This window comes from Callorhinchus milii, unplaced genomic scaffold (assembly GCF_018977255.1).
Source record: "Callorhinchus milii isolate IMCB2004 unplaced genomic scaffold, IMCB_Cmil_1.0 Scaffold31, whole genome shotgun sequence".
Classification (NCBI taxonomy): domain Eukaryota; kingdom Metazoa; phylum Chordata; class Chondrichthyes; order Chimaeriformes; family Callorhinchidae; genus Callorhinchus; species Callorhinchus milii.
The window spans coordinates 1,588,638-1,604,881 of NW_024704772.1; the positions used below are offsets into that span (position 1 = coordinate 1,588,638).

The following is a 16,244-nucleotide window of genomic DNA, read 5'->3' on the forward strand; positions in this document are numbered from 1 at the left end:
GGCAGAAAGTTCCCCTGGTCTCAGCCTGTAAAACTATTATCAATCAGCCTGCAGACGCTTCAAGGTCAAGCGTGCGTGTTCTTCAGGCCGAGACGAGGTGGAATTTCAGTGCTGCACGTTGCACTAAGGCGCCGCTTACCGTGAACCGGGAGACAAAGTAGTGAGTTGACCACGGACGCTAAACTAGGAGTAATGATAATAGTGAGTGAGAGCTCACTAGCTCTATTCTAACATACCCACAAGTGAGTGAGGCTACTCGCTTAGGACTAGGTTACCAGTGGAGGGAGAGAGAGAGAGAGAGAGATGCCACAAGCTGTCAGCTCACAATAGCTAAGTAAGGATGGCTGGTTAACAACTAGGAGTGGTGTCTGCAAGTATTCCCATTAACACAATCTAAAGAGCTACCAGAGTGAGTGAGTGAGTAGTTTTTTTTCAACGGGAGTCTGGTTTGGATTTAAAGCACGTGTCCTGTTTAATGGTTGACACACAGTTCAATGATTGTAAATGTCTCTCTCACAAATAGCACTTTGAAAACCACCTTCTGTCTTGGTTCTGGTCTTTTTTTTTTCTCTCTCTCTCCTGAAATCTCGTGCCACGGCAAAGATTGCTAGACAGTAGTTATGAGGCTTTAGCTGGTTAGATTGCAGCAGTTACCCCGCCCCCCCCCCCGCACCCCCAACCCTGACAATTCACACTTTGGAGTCGAACCCAAGCCTTGGCTCTTACCGACCTGCGTCGAACACTCGCGGAGTTCTGTAGCTCAGTGGCTAGAGCGTTCGCCTTACAAGCGAAAGACCTGGGTTTGATTCCCGGCTCGGGTGAAACATTGGACAAGTTTCCTTCCTCAACTCACACACACACACACACACACTCGCCTCTGTTTACCAGCAGTAAGTAGGAACCCAGTTGTTGTTCGATTGGCAGAACGCTTTTCAGGGGATAATAATTCCTTCAAAAACAATGATAAATTGGTCACTCAATCCACGACTGTTTGAGGGACGCTGCTGTGCGCAATTGGCTGCCGTGTTTTGCCCACAAATATACAGTCAATTCACTTTACAGCATATTCTGTGAAGCGCTTTGCCACGTCTCGAAGACGTGATAAGGTGCTGCGTCAAATGCAGCCACTGCTATTATTATAACACTCTGCAATTAAGGTGTGTCACTGTCTCTCTGGGGCCAGAATGAGAGAAGGTCCACGTTCCAAACACAAGTACATTTCCACGCGGACATGTGCAAGGATACCCTTAAGCACGGAGATGAGTTTCTGTGTAGGCCAGACACCCGACTGACTGCGCAGGGGGAGAGGATGGGGTGGGGGGGGGAATAATAAACCTTGTGTTTTGAGTTGAGATCTGAGACCGCAAGGGATGAGATGAAACAACAGCTCTTAATTACGTTCAAAGGTGCTGTGATATCCTTCGGGAGAACCAGAAACTCAGGCGTGTTTGGGCACGCTCCCTTCCAACCTTTGTACCTTGGTTACCAGCCAACTGGGAATCAGTTGTCCTGTGTGACATGAGCCTGGGCCGTGTCCCTAATCTCTGGAATCTCCGACCAGTCACTGGGGGCAGGGAATCCTCACACTCGCCTCCTGTTAACCCTGCAAGCCAAAGCCCAAATGGGTAGGGTGGTCCGAGCTGGACAAGCAGCGGGAAATGGCAAGCGATGTGGTTTTTAGCTGGTTAGACACCAGCAGTTACCCCAACGCACACTCTGGGCTCCCCCCTCCCCCCCCCCCCTCGCTCAGCCACCCCTTCCCAAGCCTTGGCTCTTGCTAATCTGCACCTGATACTTTACAAGGTGTGTCCCTCCATGTGTGGGGCGGTGGGGTGGGGGGGGGGAGGAAAGAGAGAGAGAGAGAGCGCATTCATTCCAACAATCGTATCTCTGGGAATTCCTCGTGGAGGTGGGTTGCATGGAATTCTCAGCTTGGTTTGGAGACACTCTAAGCGTGGTGACGGGTTTGTGTGTGTGTGTGTGTGTGTCAGACATCCGGCTGAATTTAAAAAAAAGGATAGATGAGCAGGGTGTGTCTCCAGAGAGAGAGAGCGAGAGAGAGGGAGCGCATTGCGTTCCAGATATGGGAAAATTTCCATTTGTGGGTAAGCAAGTGTTGGTGTCTGGTTGGGCGAGGTTTCTGGATGTGTCAGACCACTGGCTGATCTATCGGTTTCCATGTGTAGGTAGCAAGGGTTGGTGTCAGACAGCTCTCTCGTCTATTTTAATTCTTCCGCTCTGCCTTAACAGGTTTTATGCTTAGTGGATTGTTGCCCAACCTTATCTTAGGCTTGTTCTCCGTGGCCGGGAGCTGGGCAGGCAAGGGCAAGCCACAAAGCACCGCCCTCGCAAGCCCGTAGTACAAAGAAAATGCCTAATCTGCGCCTGAGCGAACGCCTAGGGTTACGAGTTTTTTTTTTTTCCGTAGTCGATCATGTCGTTCAGCCACACAAGCCCAGTGGCTCCGCTTTACGGTACACTCTGAGACGTCCTTCCCAGCGCGCAAGGTGCTGTATCTTCGAGGCGTCTTGAAGACGTGATTGTAATAATACAATGCTAATCCTTGCCTTATCACGTATTCCAGACACCTCAAACCCCTTCACACGATACACTGCAAAGTGAGTCGACTGTATATTATAAGGCTCTATATGAAATGCAAGGATTATTAAATCAAATGCAAGACTTATTACGGGGTCTCCGAGCTCAGGGGTTGGAGCACTCGCCTCGCAAGCGAGAGGACATGGGTTCAATTCCCAGGCAAAACTTTAGGCAAGTTTCCTTGCTCCACGCACTCACACACACGCCTCTGTTTACCAGAGGTAAGTAGGAACCCGGTTCTTAGTCGATTGGCGGATTGCTTTTCGGGGGAAATAATCCCTTACCTCCATACCCCCTAAAAGACCCTTCAGCCTAATCCCACCTCCTAGTTTGCAGAATCCCCACTCACAGCTGTTGCTTACCACAGGGAACCACTGCTGGCAACCAATCCCTTTGCCCCCCCCACCCCCCCCAGCCTTCAGCCTCTGCCCCCCCTTCTCTGCAACTCCTCCACCTCGCCCCCACCTCCCCTCCCCCCTCTCCCGTCAAGGATTGTCTCAAGACCCTCCTCTTGGACCGCTGCCTTCGATCATCTTCCCAACCCTCCCTGCTCTCCACCCAGCCGACTGTGTCAACGGTGTTGAAGATGAACCAACCCAAATACCTCTTTGTTCTTGTGCTCAAAGCCACTTTAATCATTTTATTTTTATCGTGACAACCCTCTCCGGCAGTGCTCTCTCTCGGTAGTCCCGGTTCCTGAGCCGGGAGGGTCCATAGATTCCAGGGCACTCACTGCTGATGGCAGGACCTGGAAGGGCTGACCAGTCATTGCGGGCAGGGAATCCTCCCACCCGCTCGGCTTCTGTTAGCCCTGCAGCCAAAGCCCAAATGGGTGGGGTGGTCCTAGCTGGACAAAGCAACACTCCAGTTGCACCCAAACTATCAAACACTTATGTACAAGCGTGGTGTGTGGGGGTCAGTTTTGGGGGGCGATGGTGGGATGTTACGGGGGTGTGAGGGGTGAGGTTTCTGGATGAGCTGCGAGATCTGGAACTCCTTTCTGTTTCATTTCAGTAGCATGTGGTGTTTGTAGTAGTTATCCCTCTTGGTGGGTGGGTGGGTAGGTAGGTGGGCTGTGCTGAGGATTACCGCCTGTGCTTGAAGTAAGCTGCCACTGAAAGATGGAGAGAGAGAGAGAAAAGGTAGAAGCATTGAGCCTCTGGTGAATTAGCACCATACCCATACCGTCCCTCCGCTCAGCGGGCTCCAGCCTACTCCAGGTCCCCCGCCCTGCCCGCCTGAAGATGGAGAGGGAAGGGGCAAGGTGGAGGGATAGAGGATGAGTCTTCCAGGGTTTCAGGGCGTAGTGGCTGAAAGCGCGGCCACTGCTGGTGGAACGGAGGGCACGAGGGACAAGCAGAAGCCCCAGCTTGTCTAATGGTTGCTTGTTGCTCTAACCACTGGGGGGGGGGGATTCATGCTCACTACCGCTTAAAGGGGTTCCTCTTACCCGTGTACTCCTGGGGAGACATGGGCTGTTCCATGACCCTTGTGAAGGCCACCACCCATTCCTGCTGCTCCATCTCCGTCTCGCAGATGAACAGGAAGTTCCTCTCCGGTGTGACAATGGTGATTCCGAACTCCCAGCTCCCCCCCCGCTGGGGGCCAAGCAGTACGTTCGCCGACACCGAGTACCCGTTGTCCTTGCTGCCGATAAACACCTCTCCCTTAGCATAGGCGTCCTACAACAACAGCAATCATCAGCACAATCCTGGCACGTGGCGTCCTGAAGCTCACCTGCTCTGCAGGACCCCACGTTAAGAGCATTTGTCTCGCGACTTAAGAGAGGACCCGGGTTCGATTCCCGGACAGGACCTCCCGACGTGTCAATGTAACGTGTCGTCGTCGTGCTTTTGGTTTTGTTGTTAACGTACCAGAGGATCTTTGAAGTACATCAGCCTCCGGTGGTCCAAGGAAAACCAGCGTTTCTTAAAGCCTTCTGTTTGCTGGGAGCAAAGAGAGATCAGACGTCAGGGTCTGGGGGAAGGGAGGAGTTGTTTTTTTTTGTGTGTGTGGGGGATCAGTCGGGTGTCTGACACACATGGAAACCCATCGCTGTTGCTTAAGAGTCTCCAAACCAAGCTGAGAATTCCATGCATCCCATGAAAATCCCAGAGATAGATTGTTGGACTGGAATGCGCTCTCTCTCTCTCTCTCTCTCTCTTTCTCTCTCTCTCTCGCTTCCTGCTAAACTAATCTAGGAAAGCATTTAGGCGCAGGTTGCAAGAGCCAAGGCTTGAGGGGGGGGTGGGGGGAGAGCCCAGAGTGTGCGTTGGAGTAACTGCTGGAGTCTGAACCAGCTAAAACCCCATGGATTGCCATTCCGAAACCGAGCCACAAACCTGCGCTGACTCGCAGAGCAAAAGGCAGGGAACGCCCAGAATTTGGTTGGTTGGGGGGGGGGGGGGAAGGAAGGAAGGAGTCCGTACCTTGGGCCCTGTCTTTTCCATGTAGCCTTCCTTCAGAAAATTCCTGGTCAGTTTGAGCTTGAGCTGCAACAGGGAAGGTGGAGGTTAGTTAACGGGGAGTTAGACATTGCGGCCAACAATGAATGGGCGGGGGGATCAATTTAACTCTTCCCCCACTTCCCCCTCAAAAAAACACACCTCCAAATAAAACCTCCCCATTTTCCAGCCGTTCTTGCCTTCAGCATCTCTGCCCCAACACTCTGGAACTCCCTCCACCTCACGCCCTCCCTCGTCTCCTTCAAGGACCTTCATCTTCGACTGTGCCTTCGGCCACTCTCCCACCCCCACCCACTCTGCCCTCCGCCCCTCCTGACCCCACCTCTCAGCTCGGGTTCCAAAGTCCTGAGTGTCCAGCGCCCTGGGACATCTCTCTGACGCGAAGGGGTGCTGTACAAGCGTTTAATTTGCTGTTGTCGTTCCCCTTCTTTCCCTCCTCCCTCCCTCTCCCCTCTCTCTCTTCTCTCCCTCTGCCAGCAATAATCTCCCTCTTACCTCATTGTCGCTCGCCCCTGGAAAGGCAACTTGGAGATAGTAGAACTGCACTGATCGAAAGGCGTTGAGCCAATCCACGATCTCCTGTCAACAGAACGTGGAGGAGTGGGTGAGTGGGAGGTGGTGGGGGTGGGGAAGGCGGAGGTGGGGGGGGCAAGGTCGGGCGGGGAGGGGGGGAAGAGAGGTGGGGGTAAATGAGCGGTAGATTTTTGGCTCAATAGAAGACGAAACGGCCTTAATTCAGTCCGTATCCTCTCCTGACAAACGTGTAAACCTGTCACCTGTGACGAGAGATGCTAAGCAACAGGATTAGAGACAGAGGAGAGCAGTGAGGCTGACGCCAGTGTTAGAGATAGAGGAAAGTAACAAGACTGATCCTAGTGTTAGAGACAGAGGAGAGTAACAAGACTGATCCCAGTGTTAGAGACAGAGGAGAGTAAAAAGACTGATCCCAGTGTTAGAGACAGAGGAGAGTAACAAGACTGATCCCAGTGTTAGAGACAGAGGAGAGTAACAAGGTTGATCCCAGTGTTAGAGTCAGGGGAGAGCAGTGAGGCAGAAACCCGTCACCGTGACCAGCCGGGTATCTAACACACACAGAAACCCGTCACCGTGACCAGCCGGGTATCTAACACACACAGAAACCCGTCACCGTGACCAGCCGGGTATCTAACACACACAGAAACCCCCTGAGAGGTGAGAGGAAGCGAGAGAGAGAGAGTGCGAGACTGGGCTGAGAGCTGGCAGAGTGACAGGAAGCCAGGGACAGACTGCCATATCTCCGCGCTTCACCTTTCCCTCCTCATGGTAAACAAAGATATTCCTGGTGCTGTTGTCCTTCAAGTAGGTGATCTGCAGACCGTTGGGGTTCCCGATCTTGGCCGGCTGGAAGGTGGCGTTCATGTTGTCCACTCTTATGGATGCTTTTGGCTCCTTGGCCTGCGGGATGGGATGGGAGCGACTAAGCAATGGTAGCAAGAGTCCGAGGAGAACAGGGAGGCTGATCCCAGTGATAGAGACAGAGGAGAATGCTACGGAGAAACTATTTGCTCTCGTGAGCCGGGTGGTTGGCGAAGGGGGGGGATTCCAGAGCAAAAGAGCATCATCTTATAATTCGAGGTTGACCGCAGTGTTAGAGACAGAGGAACGTGATGCGACACAGACGAAGAGCTGAGGGGGATGTGAACATAAGTTGGCACATTGGTCTAAGTCCGGTGAGATGCTCTGAGCAGTTCAATCTGCTGCACGACCACAAATAACACCTTGTGTTTTTCTTCTCTCTGTGCAGTGGCGAGGAGAGGACACCGAAAGAGCGAGAGAAAGAGAAAGCGAGAGAGAGAGAGAGAGAGAGATACTCACATCATTCTTGGCAAAGTATTTCAGGATCCCGTCTCTTTCGGTCAAGATGAACTTTCTGTTCAGGAAGAGCCCGTTGTCTCGTCCACGTTTCCATAGAAATCCTTCCCGGTAACCTGCGTGCGGGGGAGAGAGAGAGAGAGAGCGAGAGAGAGGAGCGAGAGACGGGAAAAAAAAAAGGTCAACGTAAGAATATATTTGAGAGGAACGGCTCAGTCAAAGGCAGAGACATTGGTAAAAAAAAATTTTTAACTCTATTTTTAAGAGCGGTAACGTGTTTAAAATTGGCATCAGTCAGCGTAAAGATATCTCTAGATCTATGTCTCTATATGGGCCGCTGAGTTTCACCCACAAAGTATACAGTCGAATCACTTTACAGTATGTATCCTGTGCAGGGCTTTGAGATGTCTCGCAGACGTGATATCAAATGCAAGCAATATTATTACCATCATTAATTATTATTAATAATAATACAAATAATAACGACCCGTGCATTTGATTTAGTGCCTTATTGTGCCTTATCGGAGACGTCTCGAAGCACTTCACAGGATACGCTGTAAGGTATTCTGTGGGCAAATCGCGGCAGCCAATTGCGCACAGCAGCGTCCCCACAAACAGTCGTGGATTGAGTGACCGCATTATTATTATTATTATTTTGAAGGGATTATAATAATAATAATAATAATCCTTGCATTTGATATAGCGCTTTTCACGTCGGGAGGACGTCCCAAAGCGCTTCACAGAATATACTGTAAAGTGAATTGACTGTATATATGTGGGCGAACGCGGCAGCCGATTGCGCACAGCAATGTCCCACAAACAGTCGTAGATTGAAAATGACCAATTTATTATTGCATTTGGTTTTGGAGGGATTATTATTAGGCTCTGTGCGGAGTAAGGAAACTTGCCCAAGGTTTCGCCCTCTGCCTGGAATTGAACTCAGGTCTCTCACTTGCAAAGCGAGTGCTCTAACCACTGAGCTACATTACCCCCAGAAAAGCGATCCACCAATTGACTAACAACCGGGTTCCTATTTACTGTGTGGGTAAACAGGGGTGTGTGTGAGTGAGTGAGTGAGTGTGGAGTAAGGAAACTCGCCCAAAGTTTCGCCCCAAACCCGTCCGGGAAACAAACCCGGGTCCTCCCCCTGAAGGAGAGGGGTGGGGTAGGGGAGTGAGAGACACAGCGGGAAGATATCTCCCTGGGGGAGAGTGAGAGAGAGAGAGAGAGAGAGAGAGAGGTGGGAGTGCGAGACGGCAATGGTGTACAAATATAGCCTCTTATTTAACGCAGAGTGATGTGGCAGTTGACAGCAGCATTGACTTCCCTTTGCGCGTTGGGGTCGGAGTGATTCGTGGGGCCGCGAATTCCTGGTAAAACGACAGGATCGTAAATGTGAGTTTCTATTTTATTAACTGTGGCTAAATATGGCCCAAATGTAAACCACCCAACCACTCCGGGGTCTCTGCCAGACTCCAGCCTGCTCACTCTGAACGGAAGCGCACTCACACACTCACACACTCACTCACTCATGCACTCATTCACATACACTCACACATACTCACTCTCTCACTCACCCACACACAGACAGACTATCACACTCACAGACTCACACACTCAGTCACACACACAGACTCAAACTCACATACACACTCACTCACAGACTCAAACTCACACACACACTCACACACACACACATACACAGACTCACTCACTCACACACAGACTCACTCACTCACTCACTCACACACACACACTCACANACACACAGACTCACCCACACTCACTCACTCACTCACTCACTCACTCACACACACACACACAGAATCTCACACACTCACTCACACACACTCACACACACACACAGACTCACTCACTCACACACAGACTCACTCACTCACTCACTCACATACAGACTCACTCACTCACTCACTGACTCACACACAGGCAAATCAGGAAATGTCAGTAGGGACTTGGTGAATATGTGCCTCTGCCCAGCCTGCCTCAGTGAGTCAGTCAGTCAGTCAGAACAGCAACTTCCCCAGTGCTCCTGGTGTAGGGTAGCGTCCCAGAGAGCTTGATGCTGAGCCGGAGGGAGGGGGAGAAGGTGACCGGAGGCGCGGTCAAAGAGGAAGGTCTTCAGAAGATGGGGAAGGAAGGATAGTGCAAGGATTGAGGGACAGAGTTTCGGGCACAGGGCTGAACGACGTGACGAGTTGCTACCTCAAAGGGAAGGAAAACAGTCACTACACTTTAAAGTAATTATTGCAAAGGAGCATCGAGAGGGTTTCAATGACGAAGTGGGCGACATTCTCCTTTTTTTCTCTCTCTCTCTCTCTCTCTGTGGTCTCTCTCCCTCTCCGTGTCTCTATCAAACACAGGCACGATAATGATGGTCTTGATCATTGTGCTGTTGTCACACTCACCCGTGGAATAGGGCAGTTCTTTCCCAGCTTCCAAAAAGTCCTTTCGCTCATACTTTGCCCTGATCCACTGCTCCAGCTGTACTCTGTGCGCCGGTGGCGGGGGGGGCGGAGGGGAAGAAAAAAGAGCATAGAGTGATTACAAACATAAGTCAGCGTGTCACAGACTCTGCTAATCCCCCCTCCCCATCGACAGACGAGTGGGTGGGCTGAGTTTCAGCCACTCTGTCCCCACACTCTCTGGAACTCCAACCTGAAGTCTCTCCCCATCTCCCTCCCTCCCCCCCCCCCCACCCCCAAAATCGCTTTGAAAGGCGCTGCGTCAAATGCAAAGGTTATCGTAGATTTGTAGAAGTAGCGCGGCGGTCAGAGAGCTCGCCTCGCAAGCGAGAGGACCCGGGTTCGATTCCCGGGCGGGTCAGGGTGAAATCTTGTGCAAGTTTCCTTACTCCAGACACACACACACACACACGCACACTGTGCTGTGCGCAATTGGCTTCCGCGTTTCGCCCACAAAACATACAGTCGCTCCACAAAGGTGTGTTCCGCGAAGCCCTTTGAGACGCCTCGAAGGTGTGATAAGGCGCCGTATCAAATGCAAGGATTATTACGATTATTATTATTAGTGCTATTATTATTCAGAATAGAAACGGCAATTGCCCACTTCACTCACCGGGTGTCAATGTAGGTTGGTTTGTAGTAATAAACAGGGACGTGAGCTTCATATTTAACCCTGGCGGCTTCATTGCCGTTCTGACGCATAAACTGGAAACAGGAGAGAGAGAGAGAAATTTTGAGCTTATAAAGAAGTCATTTGTTGAGTCCGTTCCATTTCACAGCACTCTCTCTCTCTCTCTCTCTCTCTCTCTCTCCATGAGCGAGCTGTGTGGTTTCAGCTGGTTAGACTCCAGCAGTTATCCCAGCGCACACTCCGAGCTCTCTCAGGGTTTGGCTCTTGCAAACCAGCGCCCTAATACTCTCCGGAATTTGGCAAAGCGGGATGCATCCGTCCAGGGAGAGAGAGAGAGAGAGAGAGCGAGAGAGAGAGCTCATTCCATTCCAACCATCTATCTCTGAGACGTAAACGTGTAGGTGGGATGTGGGGAATTCTTCGTTGAGTTTGGAGACGTATTAAGTGACGGTGACGGGTTTCCGTGTGTGTCAGACACCGGCTGGTCACGGTGACGGGTTTCCGTGTGTGTCAGACACCCGGCTGGTCACGGTGACGGGTTTCCGTGTGTGTCAGACACCCGGCTGGTCACGGTGACGGGTTTCCGTGCGTGTCAGACACACGGCCGGTCACGGTGACGGGTTTCCGTGTGTGTCAGACACACGGCCGGTCACGGTGACGGGTTTCCGTGTGTGTCAGAGGAGATAGAGAGCGAGCGAGAGCCCGAGAGACCCAGTGCTTTACCTGTATCTGCTCGTCATCCCAGGGGTCGAGGATGAGAGACTTGATTTTGCTGATGTCTGGAATGTTTCGGTGAATTCCGGAGCAGTTTGTGCAAATGAAGATTCCCAGCGTGTAGGAGGCCCATTCCGGCTCTGACAGACAGACGCAATCACAACGAGAAAATAATTATTATCATCATCATCATTATTTTAATAATAATCTGCGCCTTTGAACGCACACGGCGCCTGATCACGTCTTCGAGACGTCTCAAAGCGCTTCGCGGGATACGCTGTAAAGTGGAGTGACTGTACATGTTGGCGGGCGAAAGGGGGCAGCCGATCGCCCCCAGCGACGGCCCCACAAAGAAACAGCCGTGGATTGAGTGACCAAATTATTATTTTATGGGGTTGGATTATTACTCCCCAGAAAGCCATCTGCCAATCGACTAACAATCGGGTCCCTGGTTACTGCTTGTGAACGGGGTGGGTGGGTGGGGGGGGTGTGCGTGGGTGGGTGGGGGGGGTGTGGGTGGGGGGGGGGTGTGGGTGGGTGGGTGTGTGTGTGTTTGGAGTCGGGAAACTCGCCTAAGGTTTCACTCTGATCGGTTCCCGCCTGGGAATCGAACCCAGGTCCTCTTGCTCTAACACAACATGCTATGGGACTCCGCATCAGCTGAGCCAGTGGGTGACTTATTGGAACGACGGTGTGGGTGGGCTGGGGTTTGAGGCGAAGAGGGTTGTGATGCCAATGATTGGAGCCATCGAGCCATTCCTCGCAGCGAGTCAGGGCAGGTTAGCACAACGTACCCCGAGCTCACAACCTGTCTGTGCCCACAGGCAGTTAATTGAGATACCTGTACTCCATCTGTAGCTAATAACAGCTTGCGGAGAGAGAGAGAGAGAGGGGGAGAGCGAGAGAGAGAGCGAGAGCGAGAGAGATAGGGAACAGGGGCGCCAAACAGAAAAAATTGGGAGAGAGAGAGAGAGCATGGGAGATATAGAGGAAGGAGGAGAAAGAGATAGAGAGGAAGAGAGACCACAGTCATTTTAACTTGTTCCTAAACTGAGTAGCAAAGATCTGTGGGGAGATGAAAATGGGTGAAGAGAGAGAGAGAGAGAGAGAGAGAAGGGGAATGGGTGTGAGGAGAGGGGGAGAGAGAGAGAGAGAGTTGGAATGAAGAATGAGGAGAGATGGGGGAATGGGAGGAAAGAGAGAGAGAGAGAGAGAGGGGGGCATTGGGGTAAGAAGGGAGAGAGGGAGGGAGGAAAGAGGGGGATCGTGTTATGTTTTATGCTCGTACCTCTCTCGCCCCTCACCACACACACAGTCACAACACACACACACACACACAGACACACACTTGGTGTGAGAGACACAGACTGATGCACTCACATCCCTCGCATTCGATATAGCGCCTTATCGGGTCGTTGAGACGTCTGAAAGCGCCTCACGGAAAGCGCAGCGACTGTGTGTTTTGTGGGAGAATTGCCCACAGCGCCGTCCCACGAGCAGCCGTGGAATCGAGCGACCAAATTGTTTTTTGGAGGCGTCATTACCTCCCGAAAAGGGATCCTTTGCCATATCGACAAACAACCGGGTTTCTGTTTACTGCCGGGTAAACAGAGGCGTGTGCGTGCGTGCGCGTGTGCGCGTGTGTGTGTGTGTGTGTGGAGTAAGGAGATTTGTCCGAGGTTTCGCCCTTACCTGGGAGTAAGCAGTCAGCGCAAGTGTCATTTCCAGGGATCCTCAAGACTTCCTTTAAAGCTTTGAGTGTTTTCTCGGATGTTGCCGTCATCCCTCCGACAGCAGTGGGGTGGGGAAATGAGGCAAGGCAGACAACTGAAGTTGGAAATAACAAGGCACGGAGGGAAGTGGGGGGGAATGGGGGCGGGTTAGGGGCTTAGGGGAAAGAGAGAGCGAGAGAAGAAGGAGGAGAGAGAGAGAGAGAGAGCGAGAGAGAGCGCAAGAGAAGAGAGAGCGCAAGAGAGAGAGAGCGCAAGAGAGAGAGAGAGAGCGCGAGAGAGAGAGAGAGCGCGAGAGAAAGCCTTTTGAGTAGGTTATGATATCAATTGCATTGCAGTGAATAAGGAGTCAGTCGGCCCTGATAATAGACATTATTGAGTCCAGTAATAGCATAAAGGCGCAAGTGAAGTGGCAGCGAGATCAGCCTCGCAGCCCGCGCTGCCAACCCGTGGGGGTGGGGTAGTGGGGTGGGGGGGTGGGGTTTGGGGGCTGGGAGCTACTGGGGGGGGGGTGGTTGTCAGAGATGCCGTCCTTCGGATGAGGCAACCGCTCCGAAAACCCCCACCCCCCCCCACCCCCAACCCATCACGGGTTTGCACGGCGCGTCCCGCCCGCGAGACGCACAGTCACTGCACTTTGCAGTGCTTCCCGTGAAGCCCTTTATCCCATGAAGCCCTTTGAGACGTCTCACTGACATGTCGAGGCGCCGGGTCAGACGGGAGGGTTTTATTACAGTTATTACGACCGCCCACATGTGGGAATAGGACGGCGGTATATTTTTTGCCGGCTGTTACCTGGTTGTTGTCTTACTCCCCCCCCCCCCCCACACCCCCGGCGCGTTCCCCCCCCAGAGATTGCGTCCCTGCTGATGCATTTAAAACGCTTCCCTCCTGCCTCCCTTCATTTATCTGTGTCAACTCCTGTCGCTCCCACTTCTTTTCGCCGTCTGTCTCTGTCGCCTCCTCTTACAATCACTTTAAGATCCCACTGACTGTGCCAACGCAGCTCACAATTCCCCCCCCACCCCCCGCACTCCCCCCCCACACACACACACACACACACACACACACACGACACACATGCACTCACACACACTCACACGCCATAGGTAGACACACACACACTCGCGCTCACACACACACACCATAGGTAGACGCACACACTCACACACTTACATACACACTCGCGCCCATCATAGGTAGACACACACGCGCGCGCGCGCGCGTACGCGCTTACGCATACACACACCACAACAAGATTGCATTTGTATCGCGCCTTTCACGTCGGGGGGACGCACAGATGGTTACACACACACACACACACACCCCACACACATAGAGATACACACACAGATAGACACACATACTCATATACAGGCACCACCCCCCCCCCCCCACACACACACACACTTACACTCAAATAATAATCCTCGCATTCGATACAGCGCCCGATCACGTCTTCGAGACGTCTCAAAGCGCTCCGCGGGATACGCTGCAAAGTGAAGTGACTGTGTGCTTTGTGGGCGCAACGCGGCAGCCGATTGCTCCCAGCGACGTCCCCGCAAACAGCAATGGATTGAGTGAGTTGACCATTTTTCTGAGGAACCGCCGCCCCCGGAAAAGCGATCCGACCAACAACCAGTAACCCCCACCCACCCACCCACCCACCCGCCGCCAGGCAAACAGAGGGCGCGGCGGGGGGGGGGTTGGGGGGGGTTGGAGGAAACCCTCCATCACTAACTCGCGCACACTTGCGAGCTGCTGGGGAGATATTTAACGGCTCGTCTGGTGGACAACACCTCCGAGAACGTGATGATGCCACCCCCCCCCCCCACCGGCCCCCATCCACCCACCCACCCACCCACTCCCCAAGCCGAGGCACCCCCCCACCCCACCCCTCCTCCCCTTTATAGCCAACCACCTTCTTCTTTAATTGCCTTTTCTTTGGTGTCAAACTAGATGCAAATGCCATGTTAATTTAAGCAAATGCCCTGCAAATATACAGCTTTCTCTTTCTCTCTCTCTCTCTCTCTGCTCCTCGTTGCTTTGTTGTGCTTTTTTTTTTGTTCGCCAGGAGGGGAACGCAGGGACAAAAGAGAGAGAGAGAGAGAGAGAGAGAGAGAGAGACCTCGATGGCAGAGGATACTGATCTTGTTTACGGGGAGAGAGTACCAAAGGGGATTAATGATCAAGTGATCAATAACAATATCAACAGCCCGTGTGCGTGTTTGACTCAGCCGATGCGTCCATCCCCTCTCTGGTACCTCTCCACGTGTGTGCTTCCCCTGCACAGGGAACCGCCGGCGAAAGTGTAGTGACTGGGCGCTTGACGGTGGGCAAACTCGCACGCAAAGTACGGTCACTCCGCTCGGCGGCGGCTCCTCCCGCGAAAGCGCTCGGAGGCACCTCGGCGACGCGCCGTATGAAATGCGCGGATTATTAGGAAGCTGCGACGTTACGGGCAACAAAAGGAGGTGAATTATTTTCTCCTTCTCTCTCGCTCTCTCTCTCTCTCCCTCTCTGTCGCTCTCGCTCTCTCTCTCTCTCTCTCGCTCGCTCTCCGCTTGTCTCACTAAGCGGTGATAAAGGTTACTGCTTATTTTACCCACACAGCCTCCGCGCGGGTGGAAGATGCACAAATACGTAGCGCGGGAGAGAGAGAGAGAGGGCGGGGGGGGGAGAGAGAGAGAGAGAGAGAGAGAGAGAGAGAGAGAGAGAGGGATGTGTCAAAAAAGATATCGCTGTCGCCGGCTTTACAAGACGAGAACTGGGTAACGCGTCAAGACATCAGTCGCCGCAGGAAAACTGTCACTATTCTCACACGAATATAACAGCAATAATAATAATAATAATAATAATAATAATAATAATAATAATCGTTGCATTTGACGCAGCGCCTCGTCACGTCGTCGAGACGCCTCAAAGGACCCGCTGCCAGGTGAAGTGACTGGGTATTTTTTGGTGGGGGGGGGGAATTGTAGTGGTTTTTGAGTGACCTTATTTTTTTGGTGGAGGGATTATTAGCCCACGAGTAGTTCCCACGTGCTCCTCGGGAAGCTGAAGCGTGTGCGTGTGCGAGTGCGCGTGCGCGTGCGTGTGCGTGTGCGAGTGCGTGTGCGAGTGCGTGTGCGTGTGCGTGCAGTAAGGAAACTTGCCTACGGTTTCGCCCTGACCTGCCCGGGAGTCGAACCCGGATAAGGATCTGTATCAAACACGAGGATCATTATGGTTAATAGCAATACGGTTACGCTACAGGACTCGGAAACCAAACTCTTTTGCGGAGGCTCCGGAAGGGACTGTTGCCATCTGGTGTTCGACAGCGGAGTGTTTTCGGACACAAAAAAACAACGAAAAATGACCGAAGTTCCATCCAGTTTGGCCTTCCACCTTCCTGGCGGTCACTTGCACATATGTCCCGATGCACACACACGCACGCAGCACACACACGCACGCACGCACGCACACAGCGAGCACACACACGCACGCGCGCACACATACCACACATACACACAGCGAGCATACACGCGCACACATACACACAGCGAGCACACACACACACACGCACAGCGAGCACACACACGCACACGTACCACACACATACACACAGCGAGCACACGCACACACACCACACAGCGAGCACACACAACATACACACAGCGAACACGCATACACACTCACACACAGTGTGTACACACAGAGGCACAGAGTTTATTCTCATTAAAGGGACAGAGCCTTTCTTATCAAACTGTTCGGCAAATGTATTCGCTCAGGT

General features: G+C 52.5%; 1 protein-coding gene and 1 non-coding gene across 2 annotated transcripts; one reads left to right on the forward strand and one right to left on the reverse strand.

The window, feature by feature from the left end:
- Positions 1 to 750: 750 nt before the first annotated feature.
- On the forward strand, positions 751 to 826 carry trnav-uac. Its single transcript has one exon. It is a non-coding gene; the product is annotated as a tRNA-Val (tRNA).
- Positions 827 to 3,216: 2,390 nt separating this feature from the next.
- On the reverse strand, positions 3,217 to 12,578 carry zgc:92360 (arf-GAP with dual PH domain-containing protein 1-like; the record flags this gene model as incomplete). The annotated part of the gene is given in 11 exon segments (NM_001292910.1): positions 3,217 to 3,712; positions 4,049 to 4,280; positions 4,473 to 4,544; positions 5,028 to 5,090; positions 5,559 to 5,642; positions 6,351 to 6,497; positions 6,918 to 7,030; positions 9,341 to 9,423; positions 10,011 to 10,102; positions 10,752 to 10,882; positions 12,435 to 12,578. Coding segments are annotated over 11 exon segments (1,190 nt in total), but the record flags the coding sequence as incomplete, so codon positions are not given.
- Positions 12,579 to 16,244: the final 3,666 nt, after the last annotated feature.